Raw genomic sequence first — 22,952 nt, forward strand, 5'->3', positions numbered from 1 at the left:
TCATGTTCAAGGTGGCCTTAAAAATATAAGGTAGTGTTGTCATGAACAATTTTTAGACATTTTCAACTTTTCAATTTCAAAATATCTTTTTAATACAAATATTTCACCAGCTACTTGAACTCCTTGTATTTTTTTAAGTAATAGAATAAAAAAATACAATTTTAACTATTTTACTTTGCCTTATTGAGGTACTAACTTCAAAAGTATGAAATACCTTAGTTTCCTGAACATCTACCACACAATGAAAATGACAGTTTAGCAAAATAGGAGAGTTTACAATGTACTATCAGCAGTCAAACAAAGTAGTGGTTAAAACTGTTCGAAAAATCGCAATTTGACAACCGTGATATATCAAAAACAGGTAAAGGATCATAATTTGTAAGATTCAAAACATTCTGCAGAATTATATGATAAGTACAGTTTGCAAAATTTTTGTTTATTTCACTGTATTTACATTTGCAAAAAAGCAAATTTGACTAGATCTAGTAAAAATCAGTTAACTTAACTTTGTTGCCAAGAAGATTGAACAAAATTAAGAAATTTACCTTAGTACCTTAGTTGTAGCAACAAATTATGGTCTGGTGCCTTATTTTTCAATAATTTTAGACAAACTTTTCAAAATCCTATAAACCCAAAATATTTCCAATCGTGTTCAGAGCAGTTGCATGGGTACTTGTATATGACAGAAAACGTCACATTTTTATCAATGATGTTCGTAATGATAAATTTACTGATAACATAAACAGTTCTTCCACATTTGTAATGACGAATATCGACTTCTGGCCCCGTGGAAAATACAGGCGGGCACTGTTTATATCTTCGATGTATTATTTTCCATGGATAACAATTTATATATTTCAGATTTTTTACCATTTGCATTTTCCATACCTATAGAAACACTTGTTATTTTTCTCACCTAGTCCAGGCACTGTTACACTCAAATTACAGGAAGGAGTGTAGCCTTTGGCCGTGTACTCATACTGTCCAGTGCTTCCAGCAATGGCAGAAAAATTATATCATTGTGTTCCTTTACGTATGTACATCGACATAAATGATCGAAATCTAGAAATTCAAATCAGTTTTCTTTGATTTTGCGAGCAAAAAAGCAACAAACACAATATCTACAACCAGATTACTGAGTTCCCCATACTGGGGAAAGCTGTCAATATGTGATCATGACTTTTTGTCTGTGAACGATTCAGACTGGAGTTCAACTTTCATTTTCTACTCTTAATCATCAAAACACACATACATTGATGACATATTTATGATATGTGCGTACACTAACACTTCATACAAACACTTCTTGATTGCTGTGAAGCAAGCAATACTACCAAGAGGTTGCCCTTGGTGTATTTGCCAAGGAAAGTAATTGAAGTATGAAATGATAATGCGGTTTAAAATCATCCACCCCTCTTACATTCTCTAGTTGAAGGGGAACCCCACAAAATGACACCGATCATTGAACTTACTTTCTTTTTGTACATGTAAAATTTATTGCTGGCATACCTATTTCACAAAGGAAATGTACACAGCTTCACTGAAATGGACACAACGACACATTTAAAGCTTTACAATAATATGCGTCACCAACATTTCTACTCTGAGAATGGCAGACAAATCATTATGACTCTGTGAAGCAAGTCACATGCCTGTTATGTGAGACTGCTAAACATCAAATTGACAAAAACAGGCATCCATGTATACCACATAGCGACAGTAAATCAGAAAAAAATTTCACTGGCATTGTATATAATACTGATATTGATGACAAGTTTATTTGCAATTACATGGTACCTGACACAAAAATTCTATGATAAAATGTAATGTTGATTTGACAGATTATTTGATATAAATATATGTACTGGCTCATTTGAGATTCAGATACGATTCTTATAAGCAATATTCTCACATTCTTCCATATCTTGCATTGTCTTACATTGCAGGATAAATTTTGGTTGTGTGGGCACCTGACTGTACAAACTATCAAAGCCTACACTGGGATGTACAGTCCATAGAGAATGACATTGTGAAATAGGTTAAATCTGGAATTCGAATGGACCAAAGTACAAAAACAAGCATGTGTACAAACACACATAGAAATATGTGTACATCCATATGGGTTTGTACATGTGGGTTTGTTTGTATTGGCATCAAGTAATCTTGGGCATACACAGTCTGTATGTCCTTTTTATTCCAGAGGAGAACCATTGGAAAATGGTTTATCATAATATTGCTCCAGGCACTGAAGCAACTTCATTTCAGTTCAGGGAAAAATTATTCAAACATGAGGTCGAAAATTAACAGACAAGACATTTGTCATATTAATATTATGTTAGTCTTTCTATCACATCAACTCAAATAAACAGACATGTACATACACTTATCAGTGTCTGTGACACGTGTTGTGGTGGTGGAGGGGAGAGCTGGAGGGGGGGTCTCTACCAATTGGCACACTGATTTTAAGTGGCAACATTACTTTGATACAAGCTTTTTTCCAGTAAACCACCCAAGCTTTAAACAAGCAAGGTGGTGGTGAAATATTTTCAGAACAATAGTCTCCAAATAAATACAGTAATTTTACTGAGCTTCCATTTAAGGAGGGCAACTGATATCTCTTTTTGTGTGAGAACAGGTGTTTTTAAAGTCTGAATTTCTCTATCTGGTAAATTCCAGAGATGTCCTAATTCTTGAAGTGTCCAGGAATGGGTTACCATGACCTTTTGGGAACAAAATGGCGAGGTAGCCTTGACATGAACGCAACCACAAGACTGGACATTCAAAAAGGTCACTCATGTTGGTCTGTAATATTTTACATTTCATTATTTGTAAATATTTGAACAAAACAAAGACGCATATTCGTTTTTTCGTCTATGACTCGATTACACAATATGTATAAATAATTTACATATGGATGAGTGAATACAAACAAATCACAAAGCGACATCAGGCCACTTGTACCAATACAAGAAGTCAATACTATAACTTTTGCAGCCAGTTTTTCACACATGCATTCAACACAACATTATTGCTAATTTTTAAGATCAAAACATCCTGAAATAAGTCTGCATGAAATAAAAAATGTCTATAAAGCTTTTAAAAATTTATCTAATATTGCCTATAGAGCTATTTAACTATTGCTACAATAGCTATACATATATACACCTAATTTCCGCATATGGCACTTTTTTCATCAACATTTTGAGCCATCAATTCTTGTACAAAGAGTCAGCCTTGCGTCAAATATACAGGACAGAACATTAAAATCACGTATCTGTATTTCTTTCCCCATATAACAGCCTTTCCTTATCACAATATTTTGACTGAAAGAAATAGACAAAAAAATTTGTTGAGGGGTATGTCAAATACACTAACAATGTAAGGGTACTCATTAGAAGGATTGACAAGATTTTCATGCTGTGATGATGGGTATTTTGAAGAATGATGCAGAGCGCCCTCACTGTTATGGAATGCCCTTTTGGCTCTGATCCAAGTTTTATGTGTTTATTCGCCACTGTACTCATTGCTTTTTATCAGACAAGTCAGCTGAATGCCGAGATCCAATGGCAATATAATTTTAGTAAATTTTCTTCACTCATAAAAATTAAAACGTAATTATGTATGATTCACACACATTTTGAATGGCAGGCATAGGTACATTGTCAGTATACTCTGGATTTTTGCATGAAATGTGTGGGAACTCTCTGCTGTAAAATACTGGAAATGGTCTGTCACTCTTTAATATCAACCATACTCTCTCATTTGAGGAACAGCTGGGCCAGTAAAAGGACTGCAGTACAAAACAACAGTATGCAAATTTTGAGGTGAATATGGAGAGACCAAAGTCCACAATCTATAAATATCACGACTGTATACAATATGCTAGATTTATGAAATGTTTGTTTTGAAATTGATTAGCGATTATTTATAAAGAGGCTAGTGATACAATGACTTTTAAAACATGAAAAGCTTCTATGATTAGGGCATGACAAAGCAAAAACATATGTGTATCAAAGAAAATGAAGAAAAAGTACAAATTTGAACTCAGACTCGTAAAATCCGTAATTGGCTATTGCCTTTGGGCAGCAAGAGCTACAAGAAAAAGAACAGACAAATATGTTTCTATGAGTTGAAAAACATACACTTTCATGTATCTGACAGAAATGATTGCGGATTGATGATAAATGGTCTATATAAATGACGTTACAAAGGAAAGAGAATTTTTGAACATTGAAAGTACCTAACTGTAAGTCATAACTTACGCAGCAATTCATGCATTTAACTGAAAGCATCTATGTAACATGGAGGCAGCATAGTTATGGCTTGTTATGTCAGTGCTGATCCCTCACACAAAATGGAATAATAAGCAAAGAACAGGGTTATTCCATTGCAGAGTGAGTACAGGGAGGGGTGGACGGGGGTTGAAATGCTATCTTGCTGAGATTATTGCTTGGATTGCAGCACATCAATGATCAGATGTGTAGAGAAACACACACTTCGATATACTGGTTAATACTTGGCAAGTACCAACATGACTGGCGCTTGTATTACATGCAGGTTATAAGTATGCAGTAAAAGGGACCTCTGCCTAGTATGGGAAAATATTGAGTATTGAAGAGGATTCAATCCAACTTGACCTTTGTAGAAACTCTTCATTTGTGCACTTATCAAGTTTTTCCACACTGGCACAGGAACCACTGTTCAGCATATTTATTTCACTCTTTGAAGAGAAGACTTGAAGAGACTGGCACCTTTTCAGACAACACTACATTTAGATTGCTCCTATAGTCCTATCACAGATATGAAACTGGATGGTTAAATTAAACTAGATGGACAAGCTTACTCTTTACAGCTGAACTCAGTCAGTTGGTGTGTTAGGAGAACTTTTCTTGGCTCTAGGGGGCGCTACAGGGGGTGGGCCATCAGCATTGGCTTGCAGTAATGAAGACTCCAGCTTGGGCATGACCCTGGGCCTTGTTGGGATGGGAGGCGGAGGGGCTCCTCCTGTGGGAGGAGGGGTGGCAGAGTGAGCTGGCGACCCTCCTGATGTCGGCGTGACAGACTTTGAGGACCCTGGTGAGACCATTGGTTGCAACGGCACCGGTTGAAGGGGTGCACTACTGACGAAACTGTCGTTAGTCGTCGCAAATGGATCGTTGAGTCCAAAACCACTGGAGGAGTCATCAAACTTGGTCCAGCTTTGTTGGGAAGCTTGAATTGATGAGTTAGGCCTTGATTGTGGTAGTGGGGGTGGTGGACTGGGTGTTCCCCTTGTGGTTTCCTGGACTCTATTGAGAGTCTGATTTGGTCTGGTGTTGGGAACTGGAGGTGGCGCTCCAACACTAGTCTGTGTAGCCCCGCCCTCTGGCACTAGACTCAGTGGTCGGTTTGGTCTGCCTGTTGGCACTGGTGGAGCTGAAGACAGCTCTCCAAATGCTACGCTTTGAGGTCTGGCTGATGGTCTGGACTGTGGCACTGGTGGCGCTGTTCTCTCAGGCTCAACTTCTGTCTTATCTATTGGGGTCAGGGGTCGATTGGGTCGGCCAACAGGCACTGGTGGAGGAACCTGTGGCACTGGAGCTTCCACTGTAGCTGAGGTCGGTTGTGTGCGAGGTCTTGATGCGGGCACTGGTGGTGCAGTTCGACTTGGTTTGATCTGACTGGTCCTTGGGGCAGGCTGTGGTGCAGCCGTTGCAGCTGGCGTGCCTCTCAGGGTTTCCTCGCTCTTGTTTCTTGTCAGAGAGTCCGCGACCAGTTGTTCGGCCTGAGGTTTGTCGTTTTCCATAACATGGAGATTTGGTGCACTGCTGTTGTGCGGCATGGCCGGTGTTGGTGTCAACGTTGGCTGGTTAGGAACATTCATTCCCAGATCTTGCAGCATTTTGATTGCCTCTGCCTCAGAAGAGGCGTGTCCAGAATGTGCTACGTCATACGGTGTGCTGATTCTTGAAGCCTGAAAGGTGTAAGTTTGAAGTAGATCTTAGAAATGTGCTGCCATTATGAATCAGAGAATACTCGTTGCACAAATAAACAGATGTATGAATGATAAACACTTGAGAGTGGTAAAGCAATAAGGCTGTTCACAGTTACAGGTTTGTTACTAATATAGCTGCACATGCACATGCACGACATTGGACACTGCTGCTCAAGATGTGGACAAATTTTGTCAGTTTTGTGTGCATGATGCTTGTTGCAGTTTGTAGTCGGAGCCATAAATATGTATTTTTAATGTTCATTGTATATGTTTTTTGATGTTCATTGTACCACCAGTAGTAGCCTACCAGGTTGTATTTTCATTGTTCTCGCATGCCTAATTTTCAAAAGTGTAATCTAAAATTGTGGACAAATGTTTATTTTTGCATATTAATGAGAGAACAATGAAATCATTTGTGAACAGCACTATTGTTAGAATCTAAACATATTATCACAAAAATCATTAATTGTGGCTAAATAAAGTACAAATCAAATTTGTTATAACTTCCATGTCAAACCTGATTGCTATTGTACCGGTACATGTATTATCTCCATAGTACGAGACTGGCAATTTTGCAATCTGGAAAATATCTTTTACTTGTTGAATTTGAAGTCCAAAAAGATAGCTTTTTGATGATCAAGTTTGGTTGAAGTGAAGCTCTTCATACATGTAAGAGTAACACATATTTCATTGACACTATATATTTTTTTTTTCTATGATATGTTCAAATCTCCTTGTGGTTTTGCAGTGTCTGCCAGAGAGAACTTGACTTACCCTGTATAGGCTTTGTTGCTTGGGTTTACTTGCAACTGTAGACGAGGCAGCTGTTGGCCTTGGTGCCGTTTGATTATTAGGTCTACCCGGTGGTCTAGAGGGAGCACCCCCTGGTAGCTTGCTGGGAGGTGGCGGTCTCTTTGGAGGAGGTGGTCTGCTTGGGGGTTGTTTCTTTTCAGGCTGGAATTCTGCTTGCACTGTCACGGGGGACGCTGTCAAGGAGTGTGGAGTTGTGGGTCGTGAGTTTGTTGGCGTGACGACTTCCGGAGTGAGGGGCATTGGTAGGAGCTGAGGGCTACTAACTTCTTCCTCCTCTTCGTCTTCTTCCAATTCCTCCTGTTCCTCATCATCTGTGGGATTGTGGAAAGTATTGGCCAGAGGATAATGACAATCTCCAAGAGCTAATTGGTAACTACTGCATATTTCTGACTGCATTTGACAGCTTAATGAAAGCTTCAGCAAAAGCCATTCTTTAAGGCAGTCAAATAATTTAAAGATATACTGTTGTCTAAGGTTTCAACTGAAAACTTATGTTCAGTGATTAAACTTGCTGACTCGACTGATGACAATCTGATAAAAATGCATTTACAATTATATACTGGTGACACATTATTTGATTCTTTGTCTGCTCTGTCATTTAACCCATCATGACAAACAACTCCCAGCAGTAATTTCTATAGTACAGAAAGTGATCTATATCACATTTGTTGTGATTTATCCCCAAATGGATCACCAGTATAAAATGCACAATTTTTGAACAAAACAATAATACTGGATGCCGTTGCGCTCTTCCTGGATATGCTGTAACTCACCTTCTATGTCAAAACTCATGGATGGAATATCAAAACTCACCTTCTATGTCAAAACTCATGGATGGAATATCAAAACTCACCTTCTATGTCAAAACTCATGGATGGAATATCAAAACTCTCTCCCAGTAGATCATTACTTATTGGATTGTAGAGTCTCTCAGTGTTGGCTGTACACAGGGAAAACTCTTGCTCCAGTATCTCAAGCCAGTTCTCTGTTTGTAGCTTGATCTGTAAGACTTTGTCATTGAGCTGAAAGCATTGACAAGAACAATTCTGGTTTAGGTCATGTTAATTTTACACAAAATCCAGAGAACATGAAAACATTTACTGCGGTAAGTATGATCAAGAGGAAAATGAAAATTAAAGGAACTACCTCTTTTCCAGTGTTTTCATAGTGAGGAAGGTTTTTTCCAGAAATGTTTGTGTGGTTAATGTGCTAAAATCTTCCCTGCACTATCAGTTGTACATTTATTGTATTTGTCAGTATTGATCATTAACTGATTTTCAAGGATGTTCAAGGACAGTTTTCAATTCCCAATGCAAGGATTTTTGAAGACTTTCCCCAATCAAACAAGTCCATCCCATACACATTGCAATTATCACTGATTGCTAATTATAACACATAAAATCTTTCATGATTTTTCTCCACTACATTAGAACTTGTGACAAACGATTGGCAAACTGACATTCATTATCACTGACAGAGAGTCAGAATAGGAGATAGGATGCAAACACTGCTTGAAAGTAAGAACTTTCGGTAAACAGCTTTCCAACAGAAATTCACTCTCTGACAAAACTCACCTTCATGTTGTCAAATTCAACTGCCGCGAGAGCCTTCTTACCATCTTGAAAAGTCAGTAACATATCACTCTCCACAAATCTATTGATAAGTCAAATAAAAACAAAAGAAAGACAAATGAAAATATATTCCAGCACTTTGATATTGCGTGGAAGATATGAATGTGACAGCTATGCCTATCCAAAAAATTTAGCAGAGCATTGGGCTGATTTTGCCATCATCACATATGCCTATTAAAAGCTAATATAGAACATTCTATATGTACACTTGCTTTGATTTGTTTTTTCTATTTCATAATACATTACCTGGTTAAATCATAAATCTAATTAATGTATATTTTAAATAAACTGAAAATAGGCTGCTTATAAAAGATCATTGTCGTAAACCACGTGCCTCTTTACGGCAACAGCTTTGCACTACCCATTAAGAGGCCATGGTTGATTACGCAGAGATTCGCGGATCTATCGCTGGTTTCCAGCGCTGGCTGAATGGAGCCAATCAGAAAGTAGGTCTCATAAACGCGCATAAATTATTGTAATTAGCAATACACAACGACGTGGCTATGATCTTGGTGCTCACCACCACACAGCGTTCACTGTCGACGAAGAGCGCGCAATGTGGAAATGTTTTTAATTTTTTGGATTCAGCCGCTTTGTTCACACCAAAAAGACGTCATTGATAATTATTTTACAAGGAAAATATGGGTTTCTTTGCATGAGGACCAGCGGTGGCAAGTCCGTATGCTACCAGGCAGGCCGTTTCCATCGTGTTTCATGAGCGTTATAATCGAAGGGTATCGCGTAACTGGAGAAAATGGCCCCATGCCTCGCTGTGCACAGTGTCCGACCCTGGTCCGACCCAGGTGTAGAACAACACCGCTGTGTAAAACCCGTTGGTCAAAACTATTGATCATAAATTTACCGGTACTTCACTACAAGTTATGTATAAACGTTTATGTATCGATCTCTTCATTTAGCTTCACACTGAAAGCTTTCTTATCGTGCTGTGGGTATACATGGAGCTAGAAACGTGTGCTTCATTCGAGCTGGTGGCAGTGCACCTGCTCCGCGATACAAATGTATGCTAGGCTCCCGATCGTCTCTACAGGCGAAATCACAGACCTCGGCAAATTGCGCAGTTGTTCAAGTCCACGATTATGCTTCATTAATTCATCACAAAAGTGATGCTAACAACGGAATCAAACCAAGAGAGGTTTAGTTTGTTCCATGGGTTTGCAGTTCAGCCGGGTGCGAACACGTATACGTACACTCAGTGTGACCTGGTGACAGTTTTCGGACAGGGTAGTGAATTTCGCCCAAAGCCGTTTCAAAAATGACGAGCAGTACGAAATCTTATTATCATACCCTTCGAAACTTTATTGTGTTTATCCTAAAACTGTTAACAGGATGGAAGGGTATTTAGGGGGTCAAAATTGCCAAATTGTTGACTCCATATTGCGTGAGTAATAATCGGACTGCTATCGCAGTAATCGGACGTCGTATTTGGAATGTGATTATTGGGGCTAAATATTGATATTTTGAAACTTCAAACCCCCGATTTTCAATTTCGATGTGTTTAGAAAACTGTTTGTAAAACTTTTGTGATAAATTAGTTACGTTCAATCCTATGGCGACGCAACTATATTTCGACGTGTATGGTGCTTACATATCGGACATGGGCTGTCTCTGTGTGTTGCTTTCGACACCTTGTATCGTACGGTGTGTTAACTTCGCCAAGTTTGTAGCCCAAAATAGCTTCTACCGAAAAACTAACTATTCAAAACGGGACAGCAGCGTCACCTGACTTAATATGCGGTATCATGACTTGTAAAACGCTATCAATACGGAGCGAAGTGAGTACAACGAACAGCATGTCATTAAATGTCCGAAAACTGAGATCGTCCGAAAATAGTCACACTGAGTGTACGGGGACGACCTTGAAGTGGGACGGGGCCGGGTTCGTTGCTGGCCGTAGTCTCTTGTGTTCATACCGAAGCCATAGTATTCACGTGGTGTCGCCGTTGCTCTCGATCATGACAGAAAAACTGTCAAAATTTTGAAAGCTGTCGGATTTAATGCAACATATATCGGAAGAGATGCAACGGAACCAGATGATCTCAGACCCTGAAAGCTTGATTGTGTACACACAAACAATGAGGAGCTTGTCTGCTGTGTATGACCCAACATGACTTTGTAAAACGGAATCGTGATTGGCTAATACTGATGATATGTTCTCATGAATAATTAACCCCCATTCATACTTCCCCATTTTCCCCGCGTAATCTGGCAGAGCTTGATTTTTGCGTAGGTCAGCGGAGCGGAAATTATTGCTCTGGCTCGCGAGAATGATAAAAGATATTAATGCAAATCTTTTAAATCACTGAGTTTACCTGACCAAGATGATTTGACCGACATTTGCCGTCAGAGAGTCAAGAATAGAGTCAATATCTGCATCACTGAACTCCTCTTCTCCTTCTGGAGCTGTTGCTATGGAAACAATCACGGTACTATCCGGAGGGCCCTGCTGGTGGATGACATCCTCATAGACCTGTTGTCTGCTTTCTTCATCCACTTGTTGGATTTCAATCTCGATGATTCCTATCACAGGCCTAGTGAGAGAATTCAAGAATGATTGACTGATGACACAGATCAAGATACATGTATATATGTATGATGAGATGACTATGGAGATGGTGATTGATGATTATGTCAGTGCACTGAAGGACTTACAACCTCAGAAATCCACTGCATCAGTCACAAAAAACACATAATCACTTTGTACTAGAGAAATTATCATAATGTACCATTATGATTGCGTTTAAATTTACCCTACACAGCATAATGATTACTCAAAATTGTGACTTCAAGCTGGGCAGACTGGCAGCTGCCATAAAAACAGACTTTTCGGCAAGGTTTGCATACACTGTATATTAATTGTGGTTAATGCGTTCAGGGTATGTTTTGAACGTCCATTTGGTCTGTACCTGTATTCTGATTTGAGAGTGTCAGTGTGAAATATATATACAATTTTATGTAAGACCTGCTTTGAAGAAGTGTTTTTTATCATGGCTGCCAGTCTTTGACAAGCTTGTTGCAATTTCAAGTAACCTCAAGAAGTCCCGGCCATCTGAACAACCGTGTGTGATATTTTCTGTTGTATGTTCATCCACTGATTAATCCAAGCATACCGTAAGCCATTTGCACGCTCATTATACATTCATGAACAAAACCGGTCAGCTGTCAATTCCTCAATTAAGTTGTCAATCTACGCAATGCATGACCTAATCATATTCAATCAAGCAAAGTGCATTAATGCATATCATTCATGTGGGAAAATTAAACGGTAATAATCATTATCAATCATGAATATTCATAAATCACATGAAACACACTCCATATCACAATCAGCAAATCAACCTGTTCAATCATCCATCCAGCTGTAAAATTACCGTACTCATCCAAGTATAACCTGCTGCATGTGTACAAACCCCTGCACTATGGAAAGCAATTTCAGAAAATGCTTCCCATTCATGTACAAGCCTCCACCCTGCTTTAGCTCCAATATGGAAAGGTTAGGAAAATGTTATGGATCTGGTAGAATTACTTTTCAGACCAAAAAAACTGGCAAAAGGTTTTTAATTAATGCGACACTGATGAAGTTCCCATGATACTACCGTCAGGAAGAAGACACATTTTCCAAGTATGCTTTTATTGTGTGACTCTCTGCAGTCCCTACTACCTAAACTAAAATTCCTACTCAGATGTAATGTCCGCAAGTTTTCAGTTCTTTTCACATCCATGACGTTGGTTTCAATCTTCTGAACATGCAATTTGATTTGTCTGAAGCATAATTTTTTTCGTCTATGAAGAGTTTTTAACAGTGACTGTTACAAATGGCGCTTGTATGTTGTTTGTTTTAACAAGAAGTTGACTGTTTGATCTTGGAAAGTTAAGTTGCTGTTACGTGCAGCCAGTATGTATGTTCACACTTTGTTGTTAACCAATGTGAATTAGCAGCATACATGACATAGTTTGTTCTGAGTTTACTTTATTTTTCAAGATATAATTCAAGCAGTAATTTCAGCAAACTGTCATGTCTGTATCAAGGGATTGTGTACTACGTTTGATTTGAAATAGCAAGATAAAACACTGTGTCACTTAGGCTGGGTAATTTTTGCTGAGTTTTGCTGTCTTTTGCCCATGATTGTCTGTCACTGTATCTATCAAATATTCATGAAATATTCATTTGAAAATAAAGTCATGCACACATTCTGTGCAGGTCATCCATTTTCTATCAGCCAATGACTAAACACATTCAATTACTAAATTAATATATATATATATAATATATATATATATATATATATATATATATATATATACACACAACTGAGTTGATCAGGATAATCTAAAATATTACATTTCCACTACAAATTTGTTTCGTATAGGCTGCAGAGCCGCCTACACTCATCGGGTGGCTGTGATCGACTGAAACTTTAGGCGGGAAACGATATATATATATATACCCTGTCTTACTTTTTCATCACCCAGTTGCATGAAAACTCACTGTAACTGTTAAACCTTTCAAACCAAGAGACACACACACCAAGATTATTACTAATCTTTTTAAAGTCCTGTCACTAAATTCAATGATCTTACCTGTGATCTGATGTCTTCAGCTCAGCTCTGCCATAATGTAGAATTCTCCCGGGGTCCCAATCTTCACCTTCTTCTTCACCTTCTGTGGTTTAACAAATTATGTCACCAAACAATAAACAAACACCGCACATCATCACCAAACAATAAAAAAAGATGTTTAATCAAAAGCAGTGTTCCTGAATACTTATCAAAATGGCAATAAGGAGACTTTAAACTGCACTGAAAGAACGCTGATGTGAAGTTATATTATACATTTGATCTTCTCATCACTAAAATTTGACCACACCATCATGGATCATATCTACTTGTTCAGGCTCAAATATGGCTATGAAATACCGGTAGAATCAATTTGCAATATTGGTTTTTTGAATTAGAAAATTAATCCAGGATAGCTATGCCCCTCAAAGATATCCTCTCAAAAATTAACCTTTCTGTGATACAAAATACACAGAAGTATACAGAAAATGTCAAAGGTATATAAAACTTCAGATGTATATTATGTTCTCACCATCTTTTCTCCTTCTTCGTCTCTTCCAAAGCACCCTGTCGGTCCAAGCTGGTGTTCTCATTTTTTCACTGGTGTCGTAGTCATCAGAGAACAGGTCATACTTGTATGTCGGAGCAAACTTGATGTCACCCTCATGGAACCCCTGGAACACCTGTGTCATGAATGGAATGAACCTGTCAGTCTATCTGGGTCACACGGCACTTGGCGACGCAGTCAATATATGGTGTCCACACGTGAAAGTTTGGGGTAGTTGGTACACGTAACATTACACAAGCTTACTCAAGAACTGATCTGTGTGTTTGTAACTTGATGCAAGTCAGTAATGTCACTTGAAGGAGTGCCGTACTACCTGTGTTATGCGATCCCCATCACACATAATGGCAAATAATGGAAATTCCACTGCAAGACACAAATAGGAAAAACACAACAACAACGTATCACCAAGTGGTGTGGATTGCAAATACCTGTCCCTCTTTCCTTTGCAGTATGAGCTGGTCGAAGTGTTTCAATGCCTCCCAGTTTTCAACGCTGACGAGCTGTTTCACTTCCTCATTTGGCATGTCAATCCTATAGTTGAAATCACCACACCAAAACACGTAGTCATGGGAGTGGAGAAACCGGCCCTGTTCAATGAAACGCAATCAGTGTGAGCGTTTGCAATGAAATTACACTGACTTTCAAGTAACAGAAACAAATAGTGTACCGGTATGTTCATGGAGAGTTATAACACTTTGTTGGAAAGAGAATATACCTAACCTAAGTATTGTTAAAAAGTCATTAACCTAAGTTCAATAGGTGAAAGAAATGGATATTCCTACTGCTCTAACCGAAAGCTGCTACCTGATTGTAGTGATCTGTTGTGTTACAATGATACCAGTATACATTACAACATTTTACCAGGTATTAAGTAATCTTTTCAGTCTCAGTTCCCTAAAATACTGGGTGTATTCTAAAAGATTTTTATAGACATGAGGCAAAAAAGGGTGCCATTCAGAAGAACAAAATATTGATACTATAAATATATCTACAGACTTGGACCTAAGCTGCAAGGCATTCTGCATGGGTAAAGGGTACATCTTTTGATGTGAGTTTGGTTATTTTGACGCTTAAACTGGGGATTATAGAGTTGTCAATGTGAATGCTATGAACATCAAGGTTATGGGTAATGTAAATATTTTGAAAACATAATTAGTAAATTAAATGTATATGTATAATATATTTCAGAAATTAAAGGGATACAGTCTTCAGAACTGCGCTCAAAGGTAGTATTGGACCCATACGACCAATATAAACACTGTATCCAAGGTACAAAGGTGATTGATGAAAGTTAACACATGTCTATCATAATCTACTCGCACAGGTGCAGTTCCGATGATGGTTTCCCTTTAAGCATGGTGGTATGTAGTTAGTTATGCACTGTATTTTTAATATAGAGTTCTGATAGCAATGACATGTATAATATCTCAAACAAAACTACACTGAGTAAATAATATCAAATATTATCTTGATTTTTACCCGCAAATCATCAAAAGGCACTGCAACTGATAAAACAGACTTACCATGGGGAAAAGAATTTTTCTGGAAATTTCTTGATAATCATCGTTTCTTTCTTTGACCTGAGACTGACCGGCAGCCAAATGGGCACAGACAAAACACACTGAGGTACTGTGGAAGATCAAGCGTATCGCTACACCTCCTTTATTGCCAGCTGTTCCTTTCAGACCAGTTTTCACCGTTTCCACCGCTACATCCCTATTGTGCCGGAAATAATTTTACATTGTGGTTTTTTCATCCAATACTTGAAATTTTACGGTACGTTATCAATGCTGAATTTTGGAACAAACATGCAAAGTCAGAAAATACATGAATGACAAACTCTTCGTGGACAAAAATATGAGTTTACTTCGATGAAAATATATGTGCTTGACGTAATGTGAAGCAGATTGAGATTAACCCTTTGAGTGCTGTAATTGATCCCACGAAAATTTTAGTACATTTTTACCAATTTTTATGAATTTTTCTCTAATTTTTTGATAATTTTGGACCAAATGGACATCACATTTCATTGGCTACAGTTTGTTATCAAAATTTTGATAAAAATCTGAAAAAAAATTGACTGGAGTATATTTTCTAAAGGAGACAAAAATTGACTTTGGCGCTCAAAGGGTTAAGTTGACAGCATTTTGATGTCATACTGATTATACATGACAGACTGTGTTAATGCAAGATTCTATTGCAAAAATGCTTGACGGAAATTTTGAATTGAAACTATCACTAACAAGATCAGGGAAAACAAGGCCAGAATGGCTTACCTGATGTAGGGTGCATGTTTTGGTCTTACGAATATGTAAAGACAGACTCCTACAAGCTGTTCTGTGGCCAGTAATACATATTTATTGTCTCTTGATAAAATTTTCTGGAGCTCAGCTCCCCACTGCTTCTGATTTGTTGTGCTGAGAGTTGGGAAACAAAAAATACATACATGTATTTGTCTTTTCCATTTCCGTAAACTGTGCTTTGAATCAAGATTGGCATATTGCTGATTTTCAATTTGTATTTTTTGAAACAGCAATCATGATTTGCAGTATACAGTACATAACTGTCGACAAGAACAGTATACTTGACTTGTACTAGTAACATTAATAATTACAATATTATGAAATTAAAACCTGCAGTAGTTCATTTGTGAAGGAAGTTCAATTACAGATATGTTTGACCATATCTCTAAACACAAGTTTGTTCTTTCAACAATTAGGTCCTTGTTATTAAAACTTATTTGAAAATGTTACAAATTAGTTTTAAAATGGAAAGTCACTTTGGTTTTAACATTTTGACTAAAAAGATTTTCTGAGTGAGTTGGAATATGTCCGCAAAAAGCAACATTACATCAGTCATCTTGCAATTCTGTGACACGTGTAGCTATATGGTATTGTTTTGCTGGGCTTTTGCTATTTGTTTAGTCTATTTTTTCAAGCCCAACGCCCAGCAGACCATTACCTTGTACTGATGATATTGCCAGCACTGAGATCAACCATTTCTTCAAAACCAATTGCGTAAATGTCAATAGGAACACTGAAATCAATACGACTGTCCACGTTGTCTGAAAATGACAACAGAGAGATGAATTGTTATATGACACAAATGATATGAACTATCAGTCTTCCTTTATTGAACAAACTGCTTCAACCCTTTCACAACAGTGCCAGCAATGGTTTTGTCCAAACACATTGTTATCAGTGGTGAGTGTGCACCTATTACAGGGGAATGGGGGTGAATGGGTTGGACTAATGAAGGAATTGAGTCCTACAAAATCCATTTGGCGATAAAATAGCAATGCAATTATTAGGCGTGTTGTGACATATAATTCTTCATGTTTTCTGGTGTTGTTGCATCTCTATACCTGTACACTCTTTTGGATCTCAGAAGAATCTTTTACAGAACTTATAAATGGCAGCTGAGTGCCTCTCTACATCAAATGTATGTGCCTATGATAAACGAAAATTTCACAAATCTCATGTACCAGTGTAGAGCTGATGCAGAGGAATTTCTGGTAGGTATGCAAAATTGATGCAAATGTGGAAGGTAAGACTAGAGGGCATGCTAATCTTCTATAATGGAGGATAAAAATTGTACAACATGCGCCATCCAAAGGACTGAACATCTGATGCTATGGAAAATTTACCGCACTTCCATTGGTATAATACACAGACAAAATATATTGTTTGGAGTGAGCGCTTGGTGGAACCCATAAAGAGACAAGCTCACATTTCATGCAATGACTGATATGGTAGATACCTGGGTTGCGTTCAGCTGTGCGTTGGGGATTATCAAGCAGCCAATCAGACATGGACTGGTGTTTGAAAGCGATGCTGCGAAAATGCCGGCCACCGTTTACGTTCCACGTTCCAATGGCCACTCGAATCTTGCTGGTAAATGTAAACTCATCCTGTCTGGACACCATGCTTTTAAGTATACCAGGTGAGGCTGTATGGAATGGATTTATTAACAGCTATGTTAAAATAATTGCTTATACAATTTGTATGCATGTGAGTGTGTGATTATCAAGAGATGAGGATTGGAACTGTGAGTTTTGCAGAGTGTTGAATATGTAGCTGGGTATCTTTTGAAGTAATATGATAATATTGTTGCAGGTCCTCTAATATGGTTTGATTATTATGGTCTACCCATGGGAAATGCTTCAATTTGCATATGCCAGTACAAATGAACGTCCCAAACAAAAACACACAACACATAATACAAGATACAGTATAAGAACAAATGTCTGTATTTGGTGATAACATTCTCACAAAAGTATTCCCATATAAACACATGGAAAGTAGATACATCTAAATATGTTCACATGAATGTGCAATGGCATGTTTATAGGAAAAATTGATATCTGATATTTGCAAGTACAGTGTTATTTCCTAGTTGTCCTGAATGGTGAAACTGAAAGGTTACATGAATGGACCATAAAGATTAATTAATACTGAAATTCTTTGGTAGCATTTCTGAAGTTACAGGAAAACTTTAGGACATGTTGCAAAAGTATTGGGACTTTGCCTAACCTCACAGTAATCTGGAACTATACACTTTTACAAGCTCTTTGCAATAGATATACATCTTTCTGTTTTGGTTGCAAAATAATTTCTTGCCCCTGCATTTGAGAAAATGTTATTAACAGAAGTACTATTTTGGTGTTCTTGCCTTGGAATGTGAGAAGGTTCACTTCATTATTAATAGAGGGTAAACTGCATCAAAAGTTACACGTATTGACTTGAAAACATGTTACACAATAGAATGTAAAGGTTTTGCAACATCAAACCAAACTACATTTCCTGTTGTTGAGATCCTGGAAAACTGTTTGGTAAGTATAGAAAATTTCAGGAAAAATTCTTGGAATGAAGTTCCATTTGTCCAAGTCACTGGAATGGAATTTTCTATGCCACATGTTGCTGTTATTTGTCAAGAAATAATTTTTTTCTCTGGCCTAACTACCACTTATTCTTTCCTTGTTACGTGACCAACAGCAGGAATGATAGGTTGTGATGGGGCCAAGGGTGACATATTGAGGTTTTCATAAGACTGAATTAATATGGACAAGGCAAGAGGAAAAACAAATTTTTTCCTTGGATTAATTATTATGGATAAGGCCAGAGGAAAAACTATTTTTCCTTCGATATTTTTTTGCAAATTGACGGTGGTTGTGAGCAAATATTTTTTTTACAAACCAGCAAAATCTCCCGCTAGTTACAGTATTACTGATGACATGGAGTCTAGATTTAACAAATTGTACCCAAATTAGAGGCATTACATGTACAGGCAGTGATGACAGAACAAATTCTAAGCATTTCCTCATGCTCCTGCAAAAAACCTGTAAATATACGCACAACAAAAATGCCCTTAAAGTTGCAATGTGGAAGTACTAGTACATATTTGCTGCAATTTCAAAAGAAATTCCAAATTGATTAAAGTAGAAGTGGCATTTCTGAGGAACAATTAAATTATTATTCCTGGCCTTTAACAAGAGTTAAACTCTTGGGAAAAGAATGACTTAAATCCTGTGCATAATAAATTAGAATAAATCATATGTCAATCCTCAAAGGACTGTTGCTGCATGGTTAGTTATTAACTGATATTTCACCATTCCATTAAACTTGAAATTATAAGTTCAAATGATATTTGTGGCCAGAGAAGTAGAATGGTTACACAGAGCAGTGACTTAAAATCTCCTTATCCAGTAATTCCCCTTGTCTTGAGGCGCAGGATCAAAGATGAATGCAGAGTGAAAAAGCAAAGACAAAGAAAGCAAAGAAATCCCCTGATATAATTCTAGTCTGATTGGCAAGGGTGAATGAATGCATAAATAAACGTATGCTAGAAATAGATTCTGCTAACAACATCTAGCTGTGCTACATTATCAAGCTGAATTCAAACAGGAACAGCTTTTAGTTTTGAAACTACAATAAAATAAATGCGAAAGCTAAGGGATCACAAAATAATCTGCCTCAATTGCATGTCCAACATTATTCACTGAATAGAATTATAGAAACCAAAGTAAAGCAACTACAGTCTAATTATTTTGTTATGCAATGACACAAGAGAGTAAATTAATCATTTCCCTGTTTCATGTATTTTCATGACCTGATCTTTCTGTCTGTAGTATCACCTTGTATAATCTGCTCGCTGTTGCAGGTATTGTCGTCACCCTTGTACTCCAGTGTGTAATATTGGATTGGACCGTTTTAATCTGATTTTTGCAAATTCAAATCCAACCATCTATATGATTACTAAATAAACCCTTAAAAGAACAAAAACAAACAAACAACAAACATACATGGCAGTGTTTATGTAAGCTTTGGTATCTGAATTGACGTCTAACTTAAAGTTTTCACTATTAAAGACTGCATGACAAACATAGACGAGACAAGAAAAGGATTAAACCCACACTGGTTGTTCAATATGGGTGTCAAGGGTCTATTTCTACCCTGTAAACTGGGAAGACAAGGGATGATGAAAGACCAGGCAGACAGAAAACTCTGTGCCACAATGGATGAAGACGGAAAGTAGTGGAAAATCTACAGAGGCACTACAGTGTAATGTCTAGTGAAAAGATATTGACAATAGATATCACTATAGCTGTCAAGGATTGGGTAATTAAAATTCGACATCAACATCAATGTGGAAGGAAAAGAACTTATAATCTACGATAATCTAAATCTAATTATGCATTAATGACCATTGATTCATTCTCACCTATCTCCTCTGATTTAGTTTTAGAAAGAGAAGACATCACAATTTTGTCAGAAATGATTTGAAATCTGAAATCTGTTTACTTCTCTACTAGAAGTATTCTTTAAGTGTAAATTAGAACATGTACATAATACAACAACACTAGCAGTGACTGTAAACTTCAAAACATGCATTTGATAACAAGATGAACCACACACTGGAAAGAAACATACACACATATGTAACAGACTATGATGGACAAGCAAGTGTACACACATGCAACAATTCAAACGGAGAAATTATGGAATGAAACATAAAATGCAAACAAATATCACATCTATGTTGTTACACAATGTGAAATAAAGGCAGACATGTAAACATCCTAGAGAAGACAGATATGTACATATCCTCAACAATAACATATTTTGCATTTTTATAAAAATTTACTTTGATTAGGATTTTTGGTATTATTTAATAGATTCATGAATTTTCAAAATAAGCAAATCATCTAAATGTCAGCACTCTCTGAAAACATGATAAGAAAAGATTACTTGTATGAAATGTACATCAACAAAATGATGTCGGACTTTCTCTGTGGCAATATACTTTAAACCCTAGACAACTGAGTTTTGGAAAATCTTTCACTGTTTTAAATGGTAGCTCTGAACTTTAACAAAAAAGTGACAGAAAAAGTGGAATACCTGGTCAAGAACACACTTCAGAAATAAACTTGGCAACTCACCATGTAGTTGGTTCTTGGCCAGCAAAGCCCTGGCTTTATCAGCCAGCTCACCATTCAGTGTGTTACCAAGCACCAACACGTCTATGGCTTCCTGCTTGCTGCCATCAAAGAAATTATTCTGAATTGTGCGACTGACAGAACGAGCACCATCACGCAGCTTGCCGGCCTGATCAGAGAAAATAAATAAATTGTTAGGCATCAGTAATGGAAAATGGAAGACAAGAAAACGGCAAATATTACTGAAACATAAACTCAGAAGTTATTATATGTCGAATATGCCACTATATTGTATTACTAAGAAAAATTCCGAATCATCTCTTTGGGTCCTTGAAGGTCAAAGTTCAACCTCACTTTCAAAAAATTTGAAGCCTACAGAACGACATTCAAGTTGTTGTTTGTATTTCATACTTTTTGGAATTCATTGTGTCAGGATCTGGGGGTTCTATTTTCTGTGGAAGTTGTCATCTAACGGCAAACTCAAAACAGTCTTCTCATTAGACTAAAGGCAACAGAAGTATTATTTGGTTTAATGATGGGTAATCTTTGTGTGATTTTCACTCTTCTGAAAACTTTACAATCAAACAGAGATTACTCACTGTAGTTTTCCCTTCCAGAGCACCAGTTCCAGCATAGATTCTGCTGACGTGGTCGCCATTCAGGGCCCACATGTTCTTGTAGAATTCATCAAACCTAGACCGCACAGATGACTTGTCGAGACCGAGACAGTCCAACTGCTTGGGCAACATCTGCAAATGAATATTTTGTTTGTTTTTAAAAGGAGTCATCAACTACCTGGTATGTTTGGTAACTGGCGACGATTCACCTGTTAAGGTAGAACGCACCTCGGGGACAGACATTCGGACTCTCAAACTTTTACAATTCTCTTCTGATATACCACATGTTGGGGTTCATTTTAAAGCTCTTGGTGAAAGAAAACTTTTCACCGGCTTAGTTTTTCGAAATTCGAAAATTTTTATTTTTTGCCATAGAGTTAACACAGGGATGGCGGCCATTTTGAATTTCTAATATCGGTAAATCTTGGGTGATTTGTTTCTCTAGTACCAAAATTTGCACGGTGACCCCCTATTTTTATTCTTGATTTTGAAAGAGAATGATTGAAAGATTCCTTGAGGAAAGTTAGAGCAAAAGTTTAAGTCTTTCACTTTCGAGGTGCATATTACCTTAAGGCAGAAAGCCCCCCTGAGACATATTCAGACTCTCAAACTTTTACAATCTTTTCTGATCTAGTACTTGTTGGGGCTCATGATAAAGTGCTTGGAGTAAGAAAATATTTTCAGGGTATTAGTTTTTCCACAATTAAAAATTTCATTTTTTTCTCCATGGAGTTAATAAAAGGTGGCAGCCATTTTGAATTTCAAAATAAACTGCTCAATGATGGAAGATTTTTTCTCTAGTACCAACTTTGGCGACTGCTGATTTTTATTGCAGATTTGGTAAGAAAATGGTTGAAAGTTTCATAGAGGAAAGTTTGAACAAAAGTTTCAGTCTTTCACTTTCAAGATGTGATGTACCCAAGATGAGAAGATTACAGGGTGCAAATTTCTGTGTGGTTGTTGGTGTATCTTATTGTCTTCCAGTACATATATATGTAGACATACTACCGCGATTATGTTGAATTGCAATATTGATATTAAGTTCTGGCTTGTATCAGAAATCCATGAAAGTTTGGTTGTCTTTATTCTTGATGTTATAAATCTAGTTTTCATTAGTGAGTGGTTATGAGTATAATTAGCCTATTTAATACAAAGAAATACCTTTCTGTCAATGCTTCAAGAAAATAAACTGCTATTAAGAAACATCCCTCAAAATGTAACTCATGCTACTTGGCAAAAGTATGATTCTTTGTAATAAGAAATACTAATTTTTGTTTTGAGCAAAATAATCTTGTTTGTTTTTACATATCGAATGAACACCAACATTTTCGATACAAAG

General features: G+C 37.2%; 1 protein-coding gene across 1 annotated transcript in view; it reads right to left on the reverse strand.

Annotated features, from left to right (window-relative positions):
- Positions 1 to 1,476: 1,476 nt before the first annotated feature.
- Positions 1,477 to 22,952, reverse strand: part of LOC139140346 (synaptojanin-1-like) — a 34,703-nt gene continuing 13,227 nt past the window's right edge. The window contains exons 9-22 of the mRNA XM_070709511.1: positions 21,596 to 21,745; positions 21,000 to 21,165; positions 17,321 to 17,509; positions 16,523 to 16,625; positions 15,838 to 15,978; positions 15,085 to 15,277; positions 13,990 to 14,148; positions 13,526 to 13,676; positions 13,018 to 13,099; positions 10,749 to 10,967; positions 8,362 to 8,440; positions 7,641 to 7,809; positions 6,749 to 7,098; positions 1,477 to 5,953 (exon numbers count right to left, since the gene is read on the reverse strand). Coding sequence (XP_070565612.1) covers positions 4,859 to 5,953; positions 6,749 to 7,098; positions 7,641 to 7,809; positions 8,362 to 8,440; positions 10,749 to 10,967; positions 13,018 to 13,099; positions 13,526 to 13,676; positions 13,990 to 14,148; positions 15,085 to 15,277; positions 15,838 to 15,978; positions 16,523 to 16,625; positions 17,321 to 17,509; positions 21,000 to 21,165; positions 21,596 to 21,745 — 3,246 coding nt within the window. The 3' untranslated portion in view covers positions 1,477 to 4,858. The remainder of the gene's footprint in view (positions 5,954 to 6,748; positions 7,099 to 7,640; positions 7,810 to 8,361; positions 8,441 to 10,748; positions 10,968 to 13,017; positions 13,100 to 13,525; positions 13,677 to 13,989; positions 14,149 to 15,084; positions 15,278 to 15,837; positions 15,979 to 16,522; positions 16,626 to 17,320; positions 17,510 to 20,999; positions 21,166 to 21,595; positions 21,746 to 22,952) is intronic.

The sequence above is a fragment of the Ptychodera flava genome, chromosome 9 (genome assembly GCF_041260155.1).
Source record: "Ptychodera flava strain L36383 chromosome 9, AS_Pfla_20210202, whole genome shotgun sequence".
NCBI lineage: Eukaryota > Metazoa > Hemichordata > Enteropneusta > Ptychoderidae > Ptychodera > Ptychodera flava.